This window comes from Lathamus discolor, chromosome 1 (assembly GCF_037157495.1).
Source record: "Lathamus discolor isolate bLatDis1 chromosome 1, bLatDis1.hap1, whole genome shotgun sequence".
Classification (NCBI taxonomy): Eukaryota; Metazoa; Chordata; class Aves; order Psittaciformes; family Psittacidae; genus Lathamus; species Lathamus discolor.
This window is the reverse complement of record NC_088884.1, coordinates 70,248,487-70,267,634: the sequence shown is the minus strand read 5'-3', so window position 1 is coordinate 70,267,634 and position 19,148 is coordinate 70,248,487. Positions and strand designations below refer to the sequence as shown.

Sequence of the window (19,148 nt, the reverse complement as noted above, 5' to 3'; positions counted from 1 at the left end):
CAGCAAAGGCGTGAGAAAAACACAGGGGAGCGAGCACAGCTCTGGTTCCTTGTGCGCGAGGAGCCACTGTTACTCTGCATGCAGGAGGCAAGTCCTTCCTCTGGCATCCTGGAGTGAGCAACACCCAAAGGGGGTCCTAAAAGCAGCAGTGAAAGCCCTGTGAAAGTAACCCACTTGTTTGTTCTTCTGCGCTTTCCTTTTTAGTAGGGATCAAGTCATAACCTGTGCTCTCCCAACCCACCATCACAAACCAACCACTGAGGTGCCGATACTCCCTCTTGCCTCTCTGGACAGATAAGGGACTTCCCTGTGATTTCTGAGAATCAAGTTTTATTCTCCAGCTAGACAACAGTAACTGATAAAGCTCTCTTTATTACAGACATATAAAAGGAGATCCATAAAATATTTCTCCCTATTTTCTCTTATAAAATTATGACTGGAGCCCGTGGAATTGTGGGGGAGTTGTACCTGTCCCAGCGACACAAGAACAGAGGGACAGAGAAAGCTTTCACAGACAAGGCAGAGGCATTCTCAGCTTTAAACAAACCCACCCAAGGCAGGTATGTACCGACATCTTGCAGGGAGCAGCTGCCCTCTGCTCTGGGCTATCAGATACTAAGCAAAGAGGAACACATTCCGCCCCTGAACTCAGCAGCAGCAGTTCTGCACGTCAGCTCTTTGCTGATAAACACAGGCTAATTCCAGCCACATTCCCCATTTTGAGAATAAGCAGCCCTGCTCCGCAGTGCCCTTTACAACTACTGCTGCTCAAGAGAAGAGGGTGGGTGGGAGGGAAGGGTTACAACACTGTCCATCTCCTAAAAGCCCCAAACCAGAAGAAAATCTCAGGCTGTACAAGGCAGGTCATTCATGTGCCCCTTAGGTCTCCAAGGCAAGGAATGCACAATGTGGACGTGTCTGGAGGCAGAGGTACAGCCACCCTTTCACTTCAGGCTCCGATGAGTTTCTTGAGGAATGCTTCCAGCTGATCCTCATCCTTTATCCCCACAAACTTATCCACAACGTCTCCGTTCTTCATAGCCAGCACGGTTGGCACTGCTGACACCTATGGGCAAGGGAAACAGGGAGACATGGGTGAGGAGAAGCTGGGCCTGGGCCCCACATGGAGCTCTACAGAAGTGGCTACAGGAGTGACGTGTTTGCTCTCAAAAAGAGGCCAGTTGAGCTCCATGTTCCTCCCTTTCCCTGTGGCTTCATCTCTGCACTGCTTAAGTCAAGGCTGAGCAGCTTTTCAAGTTTAAATAAGGCCCAAAATGTTAAAGACAAACCCAAAGCTAACATAAAAACAAGGCAAAGCTTTTCTCCCCTCTCCATACAAATTCCTCTTCTCCTTCTTGTCCTATCATAAGCAAACAAACCCAGTCTTTTACCAGGACACCCCTCAGACATGATGACCTTTGGACATTTTATGGCCAGGGCGGTTTCAGACCTGACCCGTGTTCTTATGCAGACAGGACTGGAGCCAGAGGAGGGTCCCCCCCATCATTGCACAGGCAGATTTCCTGCCCCATCCTATCGTGGTAACGACAACCCCCTCCAACCCATCCTTCCTTTTCTGGTCACACACCAGTGCAGTGTCCACTGTGGATCCCTGATGATTAGCTCACAAGAGATAAAGCTCCTCTGACCAAAGCGAGTCCTGCTCTGGGCACTGCTTTTTTAGCCGAAACCAAAGTTTTCTTGGAATTACCCAAGAGGACAGCAGCAGAAATGACAACACTCCCCAGGGGCTTGCTGGATGGCCAGTGACAGAAGAGACCCCAGGGACACGACTGAGAAAGGAGCAACCAGAGCTCAAGAGAGCTGCTGTGGCAAGAGAGATCTGGTCATGCTTGTGACCCCACAGTGCCCTTATCTCTGCAAAGCCTCCCCCCAAAACACATCCTTATCTTGCCTGCTGCCTCCCCACTAGCCTGCAGGGCCTTCCCATGTGTGCTGCCAGCCCTGCCACCAGCAAGGGTCTGCAAATCCTTCCTTGGGAAACCTGCCAGAGGGCTGGCTTTCCTCCCACCAGGAGCCTCAGATGAAAGGGACATTTTGTGCTTTCCTTCCCACCCGGCCAGTCCAGCATAGCCGCCGCAGTCTGTCCTCCAGGCCTTGTGAGTCTCATCTGAAGGCACGGGAGCGCCGGGGCTGCTTCAACGCGCGATCTTCAGCTCCTCCTAGTGACTGATGGGAGCGGATCCCGAGGGCTCAGGCCCCAGCACTGGCAACGGTGCCACCAACATGCTCCGTTGTGATTTCAGGGGTGAGAAAGGAAGGTACCAGCACTGCACTCAGCTGGTCTCTCCCTCCCTGAGAAGGGCAAACCTCCACTGGGCCTCCCTCTGCTTTGCAAAGTGGGTTAATAATTAACAGAGTTGGCCCAACTCCATCCAAAACCCCTGTATGCCCAACCAGCAAGGACCAGGACACTGCAGCCCAGGTGAGGAGCAAGGGGCTATTTGAAGCACTATGGAAAAGCAGCTAATGGCAAGTTACAGGGCTCTAAGTGCTGAGCAGCTCACCCAGGAGCTGCACACAACCTCTATCCCTCCCCTTCTCTTCCCCTTTTCGTGCTGGGCAGCAAACCCCAAGAAGGGGTGGCAGGTCTGGGGCTGGGTGAGAACCAGGGGCACTGAGGAACTTGCCTATGCCCAGAAAACACGTCGCTTTTGACATCTTCCTTCCTAATGGCTGCAGCAAGGGCAGCCTCTTAACGGAGCACACACTTCATTTGCGACTCAAGAAGCAAATGTCATGGGAATTTCTAGAATGCAAAGTTGCTGCCCTTTTCCCTCCCTCCCCCCTTCTTTTTTTGGGTCCTGTCTGTACTGAACCTAAACAAACCCTCCTCCTCCCTCAAGAGCATTTATAGAGAAAAAAAGTCAGGCTGCTTTTGATCAGCGCTGACCACAGAGATAAATAAACGGGGCCATCCAGGCTATTCCTGGCAGCACTCGCTCCAAGGGAATTCTCTCCCATCTGAAACTGGGGCTTTTATACAAGCTTGGATGTCACATAATGGAGCAGGGAGAAAGACTTCACCCAGGCTCCACCAGAATAAGGCATAACATTGGATCAAGCTCTGCTGCTGAATGGCCATCCTTGTATCCAGCAGCTCCCCTGAGCTGCTAGAGAAGGAGCTGCCCCTTTCCAGCAGCCATGCACACAGGCAACAGGCCAAAGCAAGAGATGAATCTGAAGAATTTTAGGAGTCGGCAGATTAAACAAAAGTATTCCTTCTCCTTTTCTGCTCTGGGGTCAGAGGTGAGGAGCGGGCTGGAGGAGCAGAGAAAGGCCACGACCAGAGATGAAAGGTGTTAGATAAAAGGAGGAATCCCCCGAGAAAGAACTTTTGTGCTAGGCATAACCGGACGGGGAAAGGCGCCGGGGACGTTTCTAGTCGCAGGAAGCGTGTCCCCACTCTGTGCTAACCCGGGAGGGCTGGGAGCCAAGAGAAGGAATGTGCCAGCATTCCTCAGCTCTTCCAGGGGGTCTGTCCCCTTGCCCTGCCTCCCCCCGCAGTGAGGGGGCTGCTGAAGACTTGTGCAATCAAGCAGTGAACTGGGGGCTGCATGTGTGGGCAGGGAATTAACACGGATGGAAAGAGACTTCCTGGCAGCTTGTGGAGAAGTCATGGATGCTGAAACCCCCCGAAACAAAAGCTTTCGCAGCCTGCTGATGCCCAATCCCCAATGGAATGACTTTAAAACAACTAAATCTTTCCTGATCCCTCTCAAATACCACCCTTGGTTATCCTGATCTCCCCCAAACACTGTCTTTGGTCCCTCTTTGATGTCAACTTGGTGTCTTCCCATCAGCCCTTATGCGCACATCTCAAGTGGTAACTTTCCAGAAGATGAAGCACAACCAAGCCCATGCCCAGCACGAGCCAAACTCCTGCCTTGAAAAGGATGCCCTAAACTATAAAGAACAAAGCAAAAAGTTCTCCTTTACCCCTATCTGTTTGCAGCTATCCTGCTCACAGACACTACCTAGGGATGGGGCTTAGCCATGGGGATTATGGTCAAAACCAGACACGCACATCACTCCGAGCAGAGGATGCAGCAGAGATCCCCAGGACCTCCTGAACACAAAATCTTCATCATATTTGCATACAGGCTGGGAAAGTTGGGGCTGTTCAACCCGGAGAAGAGAAGCTGCATGAAGACCTTATAGCAGCCTTTCAGTATCTGAAGGTGGCCTAAAGGATGCTGGGGAAGGACTCTTCATCAGGGACTACAGTGGCAGGACAAGGGGTAACAGGTTAAAACTTAAACAGGGGAAGTTCAGGTTAGGTATACGGAAGAAGTTCTTTACTGTGAGGGTAGAGAGGCACCGGAACAGGTTGCCCAAAGAAGTGGTAAATGCTCCATTCCTGGCAGTGTTCAAGGCCAGGCTGGACAGAGCCTGGGCAACATAGTCTGGTGTGAGGCATCCCTGCCCATGGCAGGGACTAGATGGTATTACAGTCCTTTCTAACCCAAACCGTTCTATGATTCCATGATGCTCCAGAACAAATTGCTGAAAGCTGGCCCTTGCCTGCCAGCAGCCTCAATGCTGCCTGCACCTATATCACCAGGGCTGCAAGACAGGCAGACCCTGCAGACAAATGCATGTACATAGCAGGCTGTGCCGGTGTTCCTTGGCCATCCGGTGGGAAAGCACAGTGTCAAACCTGTGCAATTTGGGAATTTCCTGCCTGTTTTTAATGACCTTTCTTCACATGCACACACTCTGCAGTTTTCCAGCCATCTGTGATTACCCTCTTGCAATCCCAGCTAATCCCATCTACTGGAAGGCTTAGAACAATACAAAAGTTCAGCTAATAATCTTTCTTCTCTTCTCCTTAGGATGGTTGCTACAATAGCCTTGCCTGCATCTATTAGGATTTGCTAACTTTCTGACCACCACTGAAACAACTTCACCTTCTTCACCTTTGCCCCTGAGTTACACAGCCTTCAGGCTTGCAACACAGCCCTGCTCAGGAACCAGCAGCCATCCTCCTCGGCCTGGGGCATCTCTGCCAGCACACCACCACCGAGAGCAGCACCTAAGGCCTTCATGCTCAGCTTGTGGCAACTGCAAATCACGACTGTGGGCACTGGCTGCGTGGATATGCCACCACAGCACAGGCAGAAAGGTCTCCTTGGGAAAGAGTGGGAAGGAACAAGCTGTTTCCACTTCCTCCTGTTTCCTGGCTCAGCAGGGTGTGGGAATGGCACAGAGTGTCTCCTCCAGGCTGAAGAACACAGCAGCTTGCTCAGGACACTTTGCTGGGCAGCTTGAGGAGCTTCCTGTGCCAGCCTCAGCCCTGGGACTCATCTGCGGAGGGGGAGCAGCTCCATATGTGAGTGGGAATTAAGTGTTTTCTTCCCTGTAAAACACAGCAACAGGATGCCTGGACTCTGCAGACTGAGTTGTTTACAAGGAGAGACAACAGAAGCAAGCACAGTTGTTAGAGGAGCCTTTACTCAGACTACCTAATCACTGACACAATCATGTAAACCGAAGCTTCTTCTCCAGTCACTCTGCTCTATCCTGGAAGCAAGACATCACAGAAACACACCTAAGAGGCATGTAAAGCACTAGTGTCAGCACTAAGGCTTGTGCTTGTCAACAGCAAGATGCATGTTCCTGTTGCTAATGTGTGTTCTCTGACCTGGCTTTTACCTGTCTAAAGGAAACCCACAGCGTCTCCTTGTGCTGTGGCTTGAGGATAGGACACTGTCACCAAGCAAGAGATTTTGCACAGGGAAGGGCTGGCTGCATGAAGAGCCAAACCACATTCAGGGCAGAGCAGATTGGGGCTTGTTAATTCATGTTCCTGCCCTGCACTTGAACAGCCCATGCCTGCAGTACAACGCTGTGTATGCTGCAGGCTCCTTGAGGCCAGGCAAGCATTCATATTGACAGACACCTGGAAGGCTCAGAGGACACCTTTCTGCAGAATTAGAGGTGGGGATGCTGAACACGAGCAGCAGAGCTGCAGGAGGGCCAACCAGCAAACCCCACCTACTGATGAGTGAACGGAGAGATCAGGAACCTGTAGGCACTGGATTTCCCCTCCCCACATCACACACACCTCACCCCAAGGAGGGACCTTCTTCGCACTGCCAGCAGAAGAAAGTCTGTGCTCTTCCAGCTCCTACCTCGTACTCAATAGCAAGGTCCGTGTGATCATCAATGTCCACTTTGGCCATCAGCACCTTCCCCTCCTGCTTGGCCACCATCTTCTCTAACCTGGGGCCTAGGATCTTGCAGGGGCCACACCATCTGATGGAGAAAGAGCAGAGAGGACATTAGAGGAGGGAAGCACAGCAGTCTCCATTCAAAAGGCAGCCTGGAAACACCATTCCCAAACCACAGCTCCACAAAGGAACTGTCAAAGAGTTTTGTGTGTGTGGCAGTGGGGTTGAGTGGAAGAAGAGGTCACCATAAAGCATTTGTGGTGCTTTTCATGTCGTTTGGATCACCCCATAATCTGCTCTGCCAGCCTTGGTGGTCCTCCTGCCCCTCAGCCCTTTATCCCAACCCTGCTTTGTGTCCTCGCTGGTGGGTACGTGTAGAGCTGTGACCCTGATGCCCACAAAGCTGCCGTGGAGCCAGTGTTGCTGCCGGATGCAGGGGTAGCAGCAACACTCAAGTCAACTTCTGCCAATCATCAGTTCATAGATTTCCCCTCCACACCCATTGCAGGGTCTACAGAAATTGCCTTTAGCTGCAAAACTCAGAGAGGTATCACATCTGTTCGAGGAGAGACCACTTATGCCAAGCCAAGTGCAACAGCAGAAGACTTTGCGAGGCCCTGTACACAGAAAACAACCCCTGCAGCCTCTAACGGCATTAGTTAGGATGGCTTGAACTTACTCAGCTCAAGGAAAACATAAGTTAAAGCTCTAAGTGCCCTTTTTCTTTTAAAACTGAAGCTCTGGTAAAATTTGGTCCTCCTCAGCCTCCCTCTGTATCAGGTTTCCGGCTTTCAATTATTTGTCCTCTCCTCTCCGGCTGATCCTGGTTAACATTCATTTTGGTTTGTCAGTTTGGTCTATTTAAAGAAGCAGTTTTGGGGCTGTTTCATACTCTGCTTGCCTAGGATCAGCCACAACAGGCTCACATGACAGCACTGTGGGACTAGGGAAACACATGAGAAAACAAAGATAATCAGTATTATTAATCAGCAGATAACATCTAGGAATATTTTTACTGGCAAGAGGATGACAGTGTTTTTATCGATGACGAATGCTGCTGTTGGCATCACATGGCCGTTATTAATTCCTAAGGGCATTTACATTCAAGAGTACACAGCGTAGAAAACTGGAAAAAACACAACATGACAGTGCAGGGGCATACCAACTGCAGTGCTCTTCCACAGCTGTTCACATCAGGTAGCGTTTTTAAGAGGGTATTTAACCCACAAAGGGGACATCAGAGCTTTTTGTTAAGGTATCACTTGCAGGATGATGCAACACCAGGGCCGGGGTGACAGCGAAGCACTTGGGAGTTGCAGTTGTGCTGCTCTGAGGAACGCCTTCCTGGCACTTGTGTTTTATGCTCCTGCAGGGTGTAACTACACCTACAGTGGTGCAACTCAACAAACGAGTGAGCCCTCTATGGACTGTGCTGTAGGAGCGAAAGCACCTTTTAGCACCAGATGCTCAGCAGGGTGGTCAGCAGCTCCACAGCCTGGGGAGCCCTTGCTTCTCTGCACTGTGTCAGGAAAGCAGAAGGACACACCTGCATGTGTGATGGATGGCAGAGAGGGGCACAACAGCCACAGGCGGAGGAACTTACTGTGCATGGAAGTCCACCACAACAGGTTTGGGGTTGTTCACCACGCGGTCCTGGAAGTCGCTGCCATCCTGCACATTGAAGGTGCTCTTGCAGTTTGCGGAGGAGCTGAAGGCCCTACTGTGTAGTGCCGCGGGGGCCTGTGCAGGCAGCGTCCTGGGGGTGAGGGCCAGCAGCCGCTGAAGCGCCAGCCTCTGGGCCATCTGTGGGGAGAGGAGGATCAGGTACGTTGGGGTGGGTGCACCCCACAGCCAGTCCCAGTGCAGCAGTGCCTGGCTCAGAGCCCCCTCTGCAGGGCAGCCCCCAAACCAGACGATATCCCGGACAGACATATATGGGGCACTGCATGGAAGCTCTTGCTGCCCCCGTACCAAGCCCCTGCCACCCCGCTGCAGCTCCAGCCCCACAGCCATGGGTCCCACCTGCCACGGAGTCCCCAGCTAACGACCCAGCTTCCTCCCGCTTCCGTGAGGCTGCTCCGCCCGCCCTAGGCACAGGGTCGCCGTCTCCCCAGCCCTACAGAGCAGGGCTCTACCCCCGGGCTGTTCCCTTCCCCTGCGGGCACAGGGCACGGCTCCCTCAGCCAGCGGCTCCCACCGGCAGGACAGGCCACCCCAGCCACCCGAACCGGTGGGGAAGGAGCCCCCCTCCAACCCAACCCCAGGGGCAGGCTGCCGGAGCCAGGGGGGCCCCGCAGGCGGGCTCCCGGCCGCCATGGGACACCCCACACCCAGAACCCCGATCCCTCCCTGCAGCCCCCGCCCCGCACCTTCCCAGTCCCTGAGGTGACCCGCACGCAAACAAACTTCCGCCTCTCGCCCCACCTACCCGCGCTCTGATTGGCCGCGCCGCAGGAAAGCTGCGAACAAAGATACCACCGCCCTCACAGCTGATTGGCCTTCGCCCCGAGCGCCGATCTTAGATTGGTGGCTTTGGCCGTCCTTCAAGTCTGTAAGGGACGACGAGCTATGTCACGCGGGGCGAGCCGTGAGTGCTGATTGGCGGCGGTGCCTTCCAATGGGCGCCGCCAGCGCTGCGCGGGGTGTGGCGCGCCTTCTGCACGTGGTGGTGGTGGTGGTGGCGGCGGCTCGCCGCCTGGCCCGCTGCTCCTTGCCGGCTGGGGGTGGGCGCCGCCTCTATGGGCATTCCGGGAGGGAGGCTGCCCTGCGCTCCCCCGGGCCAGGGATTAACTCCCTTCCAGGAGAGACACAGCAGGGCCAGGCACCGGGACCAGCCCGCAGCCCTGCTCCCCCGGGTCACTGCAAACCAGCGCAGCTTGCTGCTCCCCCGCAGCGCCCCGTGGAAAACCAGACGCTACCTGCACTGCCGCCTGTTGTCAGCTCCGCGGGAGCAAGCCGAAAGGACACTGCCTGCTCAGCAGCACATGGAGGAGGGTAGGTTTAGATTACGTATTGGGAAACAAATTTTCCCTGTGAGGGTGGTGAGGCCCTGGCACAGGGTGCCCAGAGAAGCTGTGGCTGCCCCATCCCTGCAGTGTGCAAGGCCAGGTTGGATGGTACTTGGAGCAATCCGGTCTAGTGGCAGGTGTCCCGGCCCGTGGTAGGGGGTTGGAACTCAATGAGCTTTAACATCTTTTCCATTCTATGACTCTTATGACCCAGATCCCTGCTCTTGTGGGAAGCTACCAGCAGCAAAACCCTCTGGAGCTGGATCACCAGATCCAACCCTGGGATTCAGGTGAAGAACATGCTGGAAGCGTCAGTGGGTGCCAATTTTGTACAGATTCTTTTCCTAAGAGGAATAACAGTTTAAGGCTACACATGTGCTGTAGGCATGCAGAGTGCTGCCCCCTTGTGGGCATTTGAGGTTGGAAGAAGAAAAACCTGGAGAACGTGCATGCACGTAGGTGCAACAGGGACACCTTCCATGTCAGTGCACACAGGGATGAACGAGTGAAAGGGGCTCTTTAGTGACGGTCAGCCCAATTCAGTCAGATAATCCCAGAATAAAAAGCCAATAGTACCACGGATGTAGCAAGTAGTGGCATCCCCCAGACTGCTACAGGCCACAAGAGCCAGACTGGTCTTAAAGCTGTGGCAATGGGACATAAGCCCATGGAAGGATGCTGACTAATGCACATTGAGAAGGTGATCGTGTCCCTCTCCAGCTGCATGTGAATGCGTAAGATCTCCCAGCAGCAGAAGTGTTCCCACAGAGGAGCAAGAATTCACAGCCTCTGAGCAGGGTAGAAACTGGGACTTTACAGAAACACCAAATGAATTTGAAGGATTAGGGGAGTTTTAGAACTCCCCCACTCTGGAAGCACTAGAGAGGAACATTCCTCTAGATGCCAAGGGTCTGGAAAACAAGTGCTGAGGCAAAAAGCCTGTTCCCTTTTGCCACTCCTCCATTTCCTAGAAATCACAGGGACATCATAATGTCAAGCTTGAAACTGCTCTTGCTTTTTAGCTTCAGTGGAAGGAGCTCATGGAGATGTGACAAACATATGCATGTGGCTGACAGAAGGAGCAATGAATGCCAGCGGCCTCCAAGTCAGTGCCAGCATGATCTCAAAATAACAGGAGAGGGAATAAAATACAGAACAAGCATTTTAATGACATCAGTGTCCACCCAAAACTTTCTTGATGGGACATAGTGCAAACAAGAGAACTATTGGTCATGCTTTATAAAAGACAAGGGCTAACCTTTATGGTTGCTTGGGCTGGGAGAAGAGAAACGTGAGAAGAGTGGAGCTGAACCCAGTGTAAGTCTGTGTATCTGCCATTCCAGGCAAGCTGCTCATCCTTCTTGGAGAGAAGGGTCCCTTGTAGTGCCCTTAAGAAATGACAAATTATCTGACCTATAAATTCAGTAAAAAACACCCATCTTCACTCAAGCTACACACCTGCCCTAACTGAAAGGCAGAAAAAGTACCAGGGAGTGTGTCTGAGTGCCACTTCGGGATTCAGCATAGAAACAAACCTTCAAGTATACACAGTGTATGGCACTCCAGGACTAGAGAGCCCACACCGGCCTGCACGAGTACCAGTAGGTCACCTCCGACGCAAGACATGACATTGTAAGTTACCCAGGCGATCCTCCACTCTCTTCTGTGACCCCTGGAAGCCACTGCTGGTACTGATCCATGAGATAAACACCATCTTCAAGCGACTCTGAACTCTGCAAGGGTAACACGGGAGCCTCAGCATAGCTGGATTTTAGCCCCTCGCTTAGCATTTAAAGCACGTTGGTCCTCTTTGTAACAGCAAGATCTGAGCAGGTCTTTGGCAACTCATGATCAGTGGAAGACATGAGGATGGAGAAGGTGCATGGGGCAGGGCAGAATCCTGCTGTGGATCTCTGTTACAGTATTGTCACAACAGCACCTTTGAGTTTCAGTGTGGAGTGAGAAAGGTTAAAGCTCATCCTTGGCATTAACGAGATGCTGCAGCGGACGAACCGATATGACATGATCTCTCAGCAGTTGGTCCTGTGACCCTTTGTGGCTATCAGGGGGTCTGTCACCCATGAAGTCTGTGATGCTGTAATCCTGCAGCAGGCCAGCTTCTACGGCATGGCGCCAGAGCCCTTCACTCCCCTCCAGACCTTGCATTCTCATGTAGCCCTGACGACAGAAGGGAGGCAGCTTCTGACGGGTGAAGGCAAACAGGAAACAGGACTCTGTGGGGGAAAAGGATCAAATATCAGACTCAGTAGAGATATCCCGCAGAGAAAAATTCCCATAAACTTTTGAAGACTCATTCAAAACAAAAAGCAGAGGATGAGGGGAGGGAAGGCAAGCAGAGAGGATGATGGAAGGCAACCAGAGTTTCCCAGCCGGTACCCTGCCCTGGATGGCAGCAGAGTAATGGACTTCATTCTGCGGAGTTCAGAAGATGCAGGGTGAGAGCTCCAGTCCATGCTCTGAGAGGAAAAGGAGCTGGATTTGAACTTGCAGCCCTCTGGCATGTTCTTTGTACGCCCCTCTGTGTGCCACGTGGAGGTCCTGCAGGAGGTTCCCAGGCCAGCACTCCAATTTCCCATCATCAGTACAGAAAAAGAGATTTGGTACCCAGTGGCATAAAGGAACGTTCAGATAATAGAGGAGGAAAGAAAACTGAAGCTAGAAAAGGGATTGAACCCAACCTCATACACCTTTCTCTAATCTGGGTGCACCTGGGGCAGTCTTTTTCTGGTGGTGAGCAGGAACAAAGAGTATTTGGGAACATACACACAGCACCAGCATCTTTTACTGTCTGGAGAGTGCATCAGAGAGGTGTGACTGATGGTGAGACCACCAGCACGCCATAGGGAGATCTCAGCTCTTTGCAGATCACTCCTGTTGCGTGTCCCTCACATCCCTCCTCCTCCTCCTGCCACCTCCATCCTGTGCACGAATTACCTGCAAAGAAATTGCGCAGGTCAGTGCTGAGGCAGTTCTCCAAAAACCGCCTCAGGGGCAGGATGTGAGCATTCGGAGCCGTCCAGTCTGTCAGAAAGTCCTCCACAATGTGATGGATGGCATCAGGGCGAGGGAGAGGCCAGTCTGGGGGCTGAAGTTTCATCTCATGCTCTGCAAAGAGAGCATTAAGGGAATCTCTCAGAATCAAAACAGCATTAAAAAGTGCCTGGGCAGTAGAAAGCAGCTACCACAGCTGTTTCAGCTTTTGTCCTGACCTTTTAATCCCTACCTTTCATTTGCAATCCCCTCTGTTAGCTTTGTCCTCAGCAGCCCTGCCACTGCACAGCTGCCCCTTGTCCCTGCCCGCAGTATTCCTGTCATTTCACTCCTGTTCCCCCTGGGCAGGGACTGTCAGACGGACTGAGCTCCTTTCAAGCTTTAATGCTGCTACCCATCATGCTGCTTCTTGTGCAAGGCAGGCCAGACCCTGACCCTATGTTTCTGGAGATGAAGATTTCAGCACAGTAATTTCCCAAGGAAATCTATTCTGAGTGCATTTGTTTGCTGGCTGTAATACTCATCTTCAAACCCCTGCCTCTGGCTACCTCTCACTATGTGACCTCTCAGATCTGAGCAGGCCACAGAGAACGGCCTTCTTTTGGTGGTAACACTGAAAAAGCCCGGCCTCATCTGCCAGGACTCTGCAAAATAAACACAGGGTGCCAGCCAAAGGGAAGCAGTGTTCCTCTTTCTGGGAACAGAGAAATTCCCAGTGTGCCTATTTGTTTCTGTTCTCAAATGTGAGGTCTTTGGTACAACTCCCCCACTGTGCATCAGTCTGACTGATGGAAACTTCTTGCCAACTCCCAGCTTCTTTTTCAGCTCACACAGCGGTGGTGGGTGCCCCAGAAGATGGACATGAAAGAAGCGGAGGAGAAGGGTGTGCAATTCCTTAGGTCCCACCCCCTTCTTTGGCAGTGAAGTATATTTATCCCTCTCAAGGTTTGCTAGTTATCAGGTAACTCAAAGGAAAGCTTACCTGTTGGGAGGTGTTTGTAGAAGTAAATAACAGGGTGCAAAAAGTTGGACTGCCAGGCATGCTGTGCCTCTCCCACAGCTCGGTTGTAGTAGAAGACATCCTTGTCAGCCCCAGAGAAATTTTTCCCATACTCCATGATGACGACAAAGAGCCCACTGGGAGCCTTTCTCCCTGTCTGCATTTCCAGCTCAGCCAGGATTCCAACTGGGTACTCTTCCAGGTATTCAAATGCTGTGGCATTCCTGTGAATTGCAACCACAACCACCGAATTTTTCCACTAGAGAAAAGCCAGCTGGGATCCAACACCCCCTCAGCTGGTCCAGGCTAAGGCCAAAAAGCCATCAGATGCACTGCTCAAGGAAAGCTTCTTCCTGGGGACAGTAGAGGGGTATTACTCCTCTGAGCCTAAAGAGAAGGTCCGGACCCTTTCAGCCCTTTAAGAGAGGGAGGTAACTGGCAGAATTGGCCATACTGGCATAAATTGTGGCAGTGGTACAAGTTTTGAGGTGGCTGCTTACATGACTGTAACGTCCTTAGGCAGCAATGGAGCAATTTATGTGGTGGCAACACGGGAAGCAGTGGTCAAGAAAAAAGGAATGAAATGATGGAGCGCAGTGCTGGGAATAATTACTCACTCACTCTCTCAGCAATATGATGTCAGCCAGGACACTGAACATCTGGTAGAGGCCTGAGGCCTCGTTCACCCTCTTGATGATGGAATTGGTCAGCTGTGTAACAGGGTAGACTGTGGATGGCCAGGGGACGCCATGGTGACGCTTTTCCAGTAGGCGGTGAACTGCACGAGCTAAGACATGGGGAGAAACAAGGACACCTTATTAACACATCCAAGCTTATTTCAGAAATCACACAGATAACTAGCAGGGCACAATAAATAAGCTTTACAGCTCATCTGTGCTTAGGATCTCCCACCCCAATTGCTGGTAACTGCAGTGGAGATGCCCTCTGAAAGCTGATGTGATGCAAAGTGGTTGGTGAGCAGGCGGGGCGGGGCGTGGGGGTGGGATCCTAAGGGATGTTTCATTACTTCTGAGTACTTAATGATAAGGATGAGCACATACATAAAGACAGAAATAATCTGCTGGCCAAAGCCACTGGGTTTTAACTCCACAGCACAGACCTCTCACCCACAGCCTGTCACGAGGCAGAGCGTCTGGCAGGCAGAACTCTATTGTGTTACATAAGTAAGAGACAATGGGCAAAGAGAGACAGAAGACAAAACAAAGACAGACAACCCAAAACTTCAGATATGACCCCAAGTCACTTCTCCTCCACTTCAGATGATGCAGCTGCAGCCTGGCTGTGTTTTGTTGCTCTTACTGCCAGCCGTAAGCTATGAACTGTTCCTTCGAAGGGAGGACCAATTGCCATCTCTGCCCTTTCTGTACACCCCAGTACTCACTTGTATACCGGAATCCATGGATGAAGCCCCCAGCAGATTTTCTGAAGTCAATGGAATGGCTAGCAGTGCCAAGAACAAAGAGCCCTTGGGTGCTTGTGGACTCGTAGTTGGGTTTGATCTGAGGATACTTCTTTTTGTCCCCTTTCCCTGGCATAATTTTAAGTGATCTGACGTGCAAAAGACAAGAGCAGGCTGTCAGAAAGGGCTTGGGTGAAAAAATAGAAGGGGTTTCTGATATTATATACACATTATATTGCAGCCACTGCACGACACTGCTTCATGCCCCCAGTCTTCAGGGATTTACTCCTTCAATGAGGATCTTCCAGAAGACAAGGGTGCTCATCCCAAGTTAGCTCAGGACAAGATCAAATTCCAGCCTGAGCCGCTGACAGTGAATTTTAGAAGACAGTGAAGTTAACAGTACCATTTTAATCTCCAGGATGTACCAGGAGACAAACCAAGGTAGAGTGAAGGCTGCAACCTCAGGGAAAAAAAGCAGACAACACCTTTCTGCAGCGATCTGTACCTGTACTACCATTCAAAAAAATCCCAACCCAAACCACAAAACACTGCTAGCCTTCTCCATGTGATCTGGCAGGTCAGGATATCAATTTCTAAAGGCACAGGTTTTTCTGTGTCATCCAGGTCTCAACACGGCCATTTGCTCAGCCCTGCAACCTGTTTGAGACAGTGGCACACACAGTGGTTCCCACTGCGACACAGCTATAGCTGCAGCATCAACAAAAGACTGTGCAGCACCAGCCACCTCAGAGCATGTGGAGGTCTAGGCAATGCTGCCAGGAAAGGACCTGCTCTTCCGTTTCCTCTGTACTCCAAATACCTGCTTTCCTGAGATTCTGTTTCCTTCTCACCTGTTGTAGATAGAGAAGTCAAACTTCCACCCCAGGCAGCGGATGACACGGTCGTAAGGTGCGCGGGGGGCAAAATTATCCAGTTCATCCTGTGGGAGGGTGATGGAGTCAATGCCTGCACTGATGTTACTGTTTTCCAGGTAGAACCGGAGTGTGATGTGCAACTTCCCTTTCTTGTCTTTGACGATAGCCAGGTCTTCCAAGTCACCCTCCAGAAGCCCATCCAGAGATTTCAGCTGGTAGGTGTCCAGCAGGCCATTGTTGATTGCTCTGAAGAAAAAAAAAGGAGAATGTAAGAAGAGCTAAAAGAAGGGAGGAGAGCTTCTGTCTCTGCTGCTGAAAACGGCAAACCTTTACCAGGTATCCCATATCCCTCTTCAGTGCGAAGGTTATCCCCAGAGCCTCAGGGCTCATCACAGGAACAGCACAGGTAACACACCTTCACTGACCTTGCAGGATGCAGTCAACCTCTCAGCTCTCCTCTGTGACTGCAAGCAAGGGAACAACTTAGGACCCAGCACTTTTTTATGACAGTTTCCAAAGGGATATTTTCCTATTTCACACAGATCCTGAAGAGCTCTTATCAAGCTCCTGTGTTCAGCCACTGCATCCTGGACTGCTTTAAACCAAGGGCCTAAAGCTAAAAGGCCCCGTATTTCTTCTGCGATGTGCAGGACCACAGCACCTCCAGTGCCAATCCTGCTCATTGCCTGGGCAAGAAGTGATTGTCCAGGTTTGTACTCCAGCTGCATTAGAAAGAGGAAGAGAAGCGGTTTCCTACCTCAGATCCCCAACGTAGTGGGTGGCCCACGAGAGGCGCACGCGGGACCGGCTCACCATGTGGATGAAATTCGTGACACCCAGAATGTTCTCTGCTGTCTCAAAGGCTGAGTTCCCTCGGCCCAAGATCAACACGGTTTGCCCAGTGAAATCCTCAGGGTTGGTGGACACAGTCTCGTAACCCTCAACGTATTCGGAGCCAGGGAAGTTTACCACGTTGGGGACCCATGTCCCAGTGGCAACCAACAAGCAGCTGCAAAAACAGGACAGCAGTAGGAAACACAGGAATTGTGGGATCAGGGACCACTACTCTTGTCTCATCACTCCCTCCTCCTGCTATGGAGGATGGCTGTGATGTGAACTCTGCAGTCACGCTGGATCGGCTGCAGAGGTCATGGTTTCAAAAGAAACTTCTTCCCAGCTTCACCTATTGAGCTGTTCTTCTTTTCCCCATCCTAAGGACAACTAGAAATATTGTTATATATAGCAAAAGTCAGTGTGGGTGCTGTACATAAACTAGAATCATAGAATCAATTAGTTGGAAAAGACTTTCAAGATCATCCAGTCCAACTGTTCAACCAGCACTGCCAAGGCCGCCACTAAACACTGTGTCACTGAGGGACTCATCTACACACTTTGTCAACACTTGCAGGGACAGTGATTCCACCACTGCCCAGGGCAGCCTGTTCCAATGCCTGAGCACCCTCTCAGTGAAGAAATTGTTCCTAATGTCCAATCTAAACCTCCCCTGGTGCAGCTTGAGGCCGTTTCCTCTTGTCCTGTCACTTGTTACTTGGGAGAAGAGACCAGTCACCTCCTCTCTCCATCTTCCTTTCAGGTAATTGTAGAGAGCAATAAGGTCCCCCTGAGCCTTCTCTTCTCCAGACTAAACTATCCCAGTTCCCTCAGCTGTTCCTCATCAGACTTGCGCTCCAGACCCTTGACCTGCCTCTACTCTTCAAGAATGTGCAAGTACTACTTATATGTACTCACTGAAAATAGATACAATACTAAAGTTTCAAAGGTGATTCTATGTGGCATAAAAAAGTTACTTTGATTTAAAATTTGTGTTGCCTTTTAGTCCAGCAAAACAAAACTCATTTTTAAGGGGGATAGAAAGGGATTTTGATATTTAAAACCTTTAACTTCTAGCCATAAAACCACATTAGCAATGTCACTAATTGCTAACACTAAAGTGAAATATAGTAATTTTTTATCTTTTGCTGTAAATTTTACTTAAATCTTAAGAGAAAACTTTGTGACTTGGATGGAAACACCAGGCAGCCGAGGCTAGAGGCACTGCCTGCTGTCCCAGCCCTGCTCGAGCAGCTCCTGGTGCGTGGGTGCCCGGCATTGCCTTCTGTCCCCACCAAGCTTGCCTGCCAGCTCACCTCCAAATGACAGCCAGCAAACCTGCTGTCATGGAGCTGAGCTTCCAGGAGAGGTGAGAAATAAACTCCGTATGTTTACTCGAGTAACTTCTAGGTTTTTAGGAATGGAGCTTAGCAGCGGTACGGGATACACAGAATCATAGAATGGTTTGGGTTGGAAGGGACCTTAAAGCTCATCCAGTTCCAACCCCTGCCACGGGCAGGGACACCTTCCACTAGACCAGGTTGCTCCAAGCCCCGTCCAACCTGGCCTTGAGCACTGCCAGGGATGGGGCAGCCACAGCTGCTCTGGGCAACCTGTGCCAGGGCCTCTGAAGACACCCATGGAGAGCGGCGTGGCTAGCCCTGCGTTCGCCCATTACCTGCACTTGTAGTTCTGCCTGTCCTGATCCGTCAGGATGAAGTAGTGCCCATTCCAGGCTTGCTCATCCCTCTCCAGCGTGACGTGGATGATGGCTGTGTTGTACTGAACCCGCAGCTTCAGCAGGGAGGCAAAGTCCTCCAGGTAACGCACCATCTCGTCAGCCTTGGGGTAGAAGTCACGCGAGTAGTGCCGGAAAAGCAGCCGGCGGTCGTGACTGAGGAGCGAGTTCCAGTCGTGGCGCAGGTTGAACTCGCTGTTGGCTTTGCCCGTGTAGCGCTTGTTGATGCTGATGAGCTTGCGGTGGCGAGGGTAGAGGGCGAAGAAGCTGCCGGGAGCGTGGCTCCGCTCAAAGACCACGTAGTCCCGGCCGGCTCGTTGGAGGAAATACGCTGCCTGCAAGCCCGAGGGCCCTGCCCCAACGATGCAGTAGTCGTGGTAGACCAAAGCGGTGCAGCTCAGCACACACAGGCTGCCGGTGTACAGGGCCAGGCCCAGGCGCACCCTGCACACCGCTGGGGTCATGGCGGGGCTGGGACCGCCGCCCCTGTGGGGGAGAGGACCGGGGAGGTGTCACACAACGGGTGAGAAACCCCGGTCCCGGCCTGGCCGCCATGAAGCCACCGCCACCCCTCAGGGCCCTGTTCCCTGCCAGCCAATACCAAAATGGGCCACCGGTTAGCCAACCAATGGGCACACAGGGCCCCCTGCCCCAGCCAATAGCAGACAGCATGAGGCCCGCAGGTAGCGGCAACACCTGTGGGCTCATGGCCGCACGCCCCTCACTGTACCTCCGCACCCCAACAGCCAATGGGGAAAGGGACGCGTAAACCCCCCCACCCAATCGGGTCCGGTCTCGGCCCCCCCGCTGCGACCCGCCCGCCCCATTGGCCCCAGCGCCCGCACCTGCACCGCCAGGCTCGCGCCGCTCCCCGCCTCCCGCGCCCACCGGCAACGGGAGGGGGGGGAGGAGGTAAGGCGCGCCCGGCGCGTCACGTCACGTCACGTCACGTCACGTCACGTCACGCCGCCGCCGCTTCCCGCCGCCGGCACCATGGCGCCGCGACGCGCGTACCACGGGCGCGGGGGCAGCCTGGAGAAGGTGGGCGGGGCAGCGCGCTTAAAGGG

At 52.3% G+C, this 19,148-nt stretch overlaps 2 protein-coding genes across 4 annotated transcripts; both read right to left on the bottom strand.

Moving 5' to 3' along the window:
* Positions 1–352: 352 nt before the first annotated feature.
* On the bottom strand, positions 353–8,619 carry TXN2 (thioredoxin 2). Of its 2 annotated transcripts, none has more exons than XM_065679140.1 (4): positions 8,564–8,619; positions 7,798–7,997; positions 6,156–6,279; positions 353–1,066 (listed from the first exon to the last, which is right to left on the bottom strand). In XM_065679140.1, the coding sequence occupies exons 2-4, from the start codon at positions 7,995–7,997 to the stop codon at positions 950–952; spliced, it is 441 nt and encodes a 146-aa protein (XP_065535212.1). In that variant the 5' UTR covers positions 8,564–8,619; the 3' UTR covers positions 353–949. The 2 variants fall into 2 exon arrangements, with proteins under 2 accessions (XP_065535212.1, XP_065535218.1); XM_065679146.1 differs by lacking the exon at positions 8,564–8,619 and adding an exon at positions 8,217–8,518.
* A 1,727-nt stretch (positions 8,620–10,346) lies between these two features.
* FOXRED2 (FAD dependent oxidoreductase domain containing 2) lies at positions 10,347–19,087 on the bottom strand. 2 transcript variants are annotated; one of them, XM_065679117.1, is made up of 9 exons: positions 18,927–19,087; positions 18,022–18,567; positions 16,270–16,521; positions 15,489–15,758; positions 14,617–14,783; positions 13,836–14,001; positions 13,197–13,438; positions 12,158–12,328; positions 10,347–11,436 (listed from the first exon to the last, which is right to left on the bottom strand). In XM_065679117.1, exons 2-9 carry the CDS (start codon positions 18,543–18,545, stop codon positions 11,171–11,173), a joined length of 2,058 nt encoding a protein of 685 aa, XP_065535189.1. In that variant the 5' UTR covers positions 18,546–18,567; positions 18,927–19,087; the 3' UTR covers positions 10,347–11,170. The 2 variants fall into 2 exon arrangements, with proteins under 2 accessions (XP_065535189.1, XP_065535194.1); XM_065679122.1 differs by lacking the exon at positions 18,927–19,087 and having other exon boundaries at positions 18,022–18,834.
* Between the last annotated feature and the right edge of the window lie 61 nt (positions 19,088–19,148).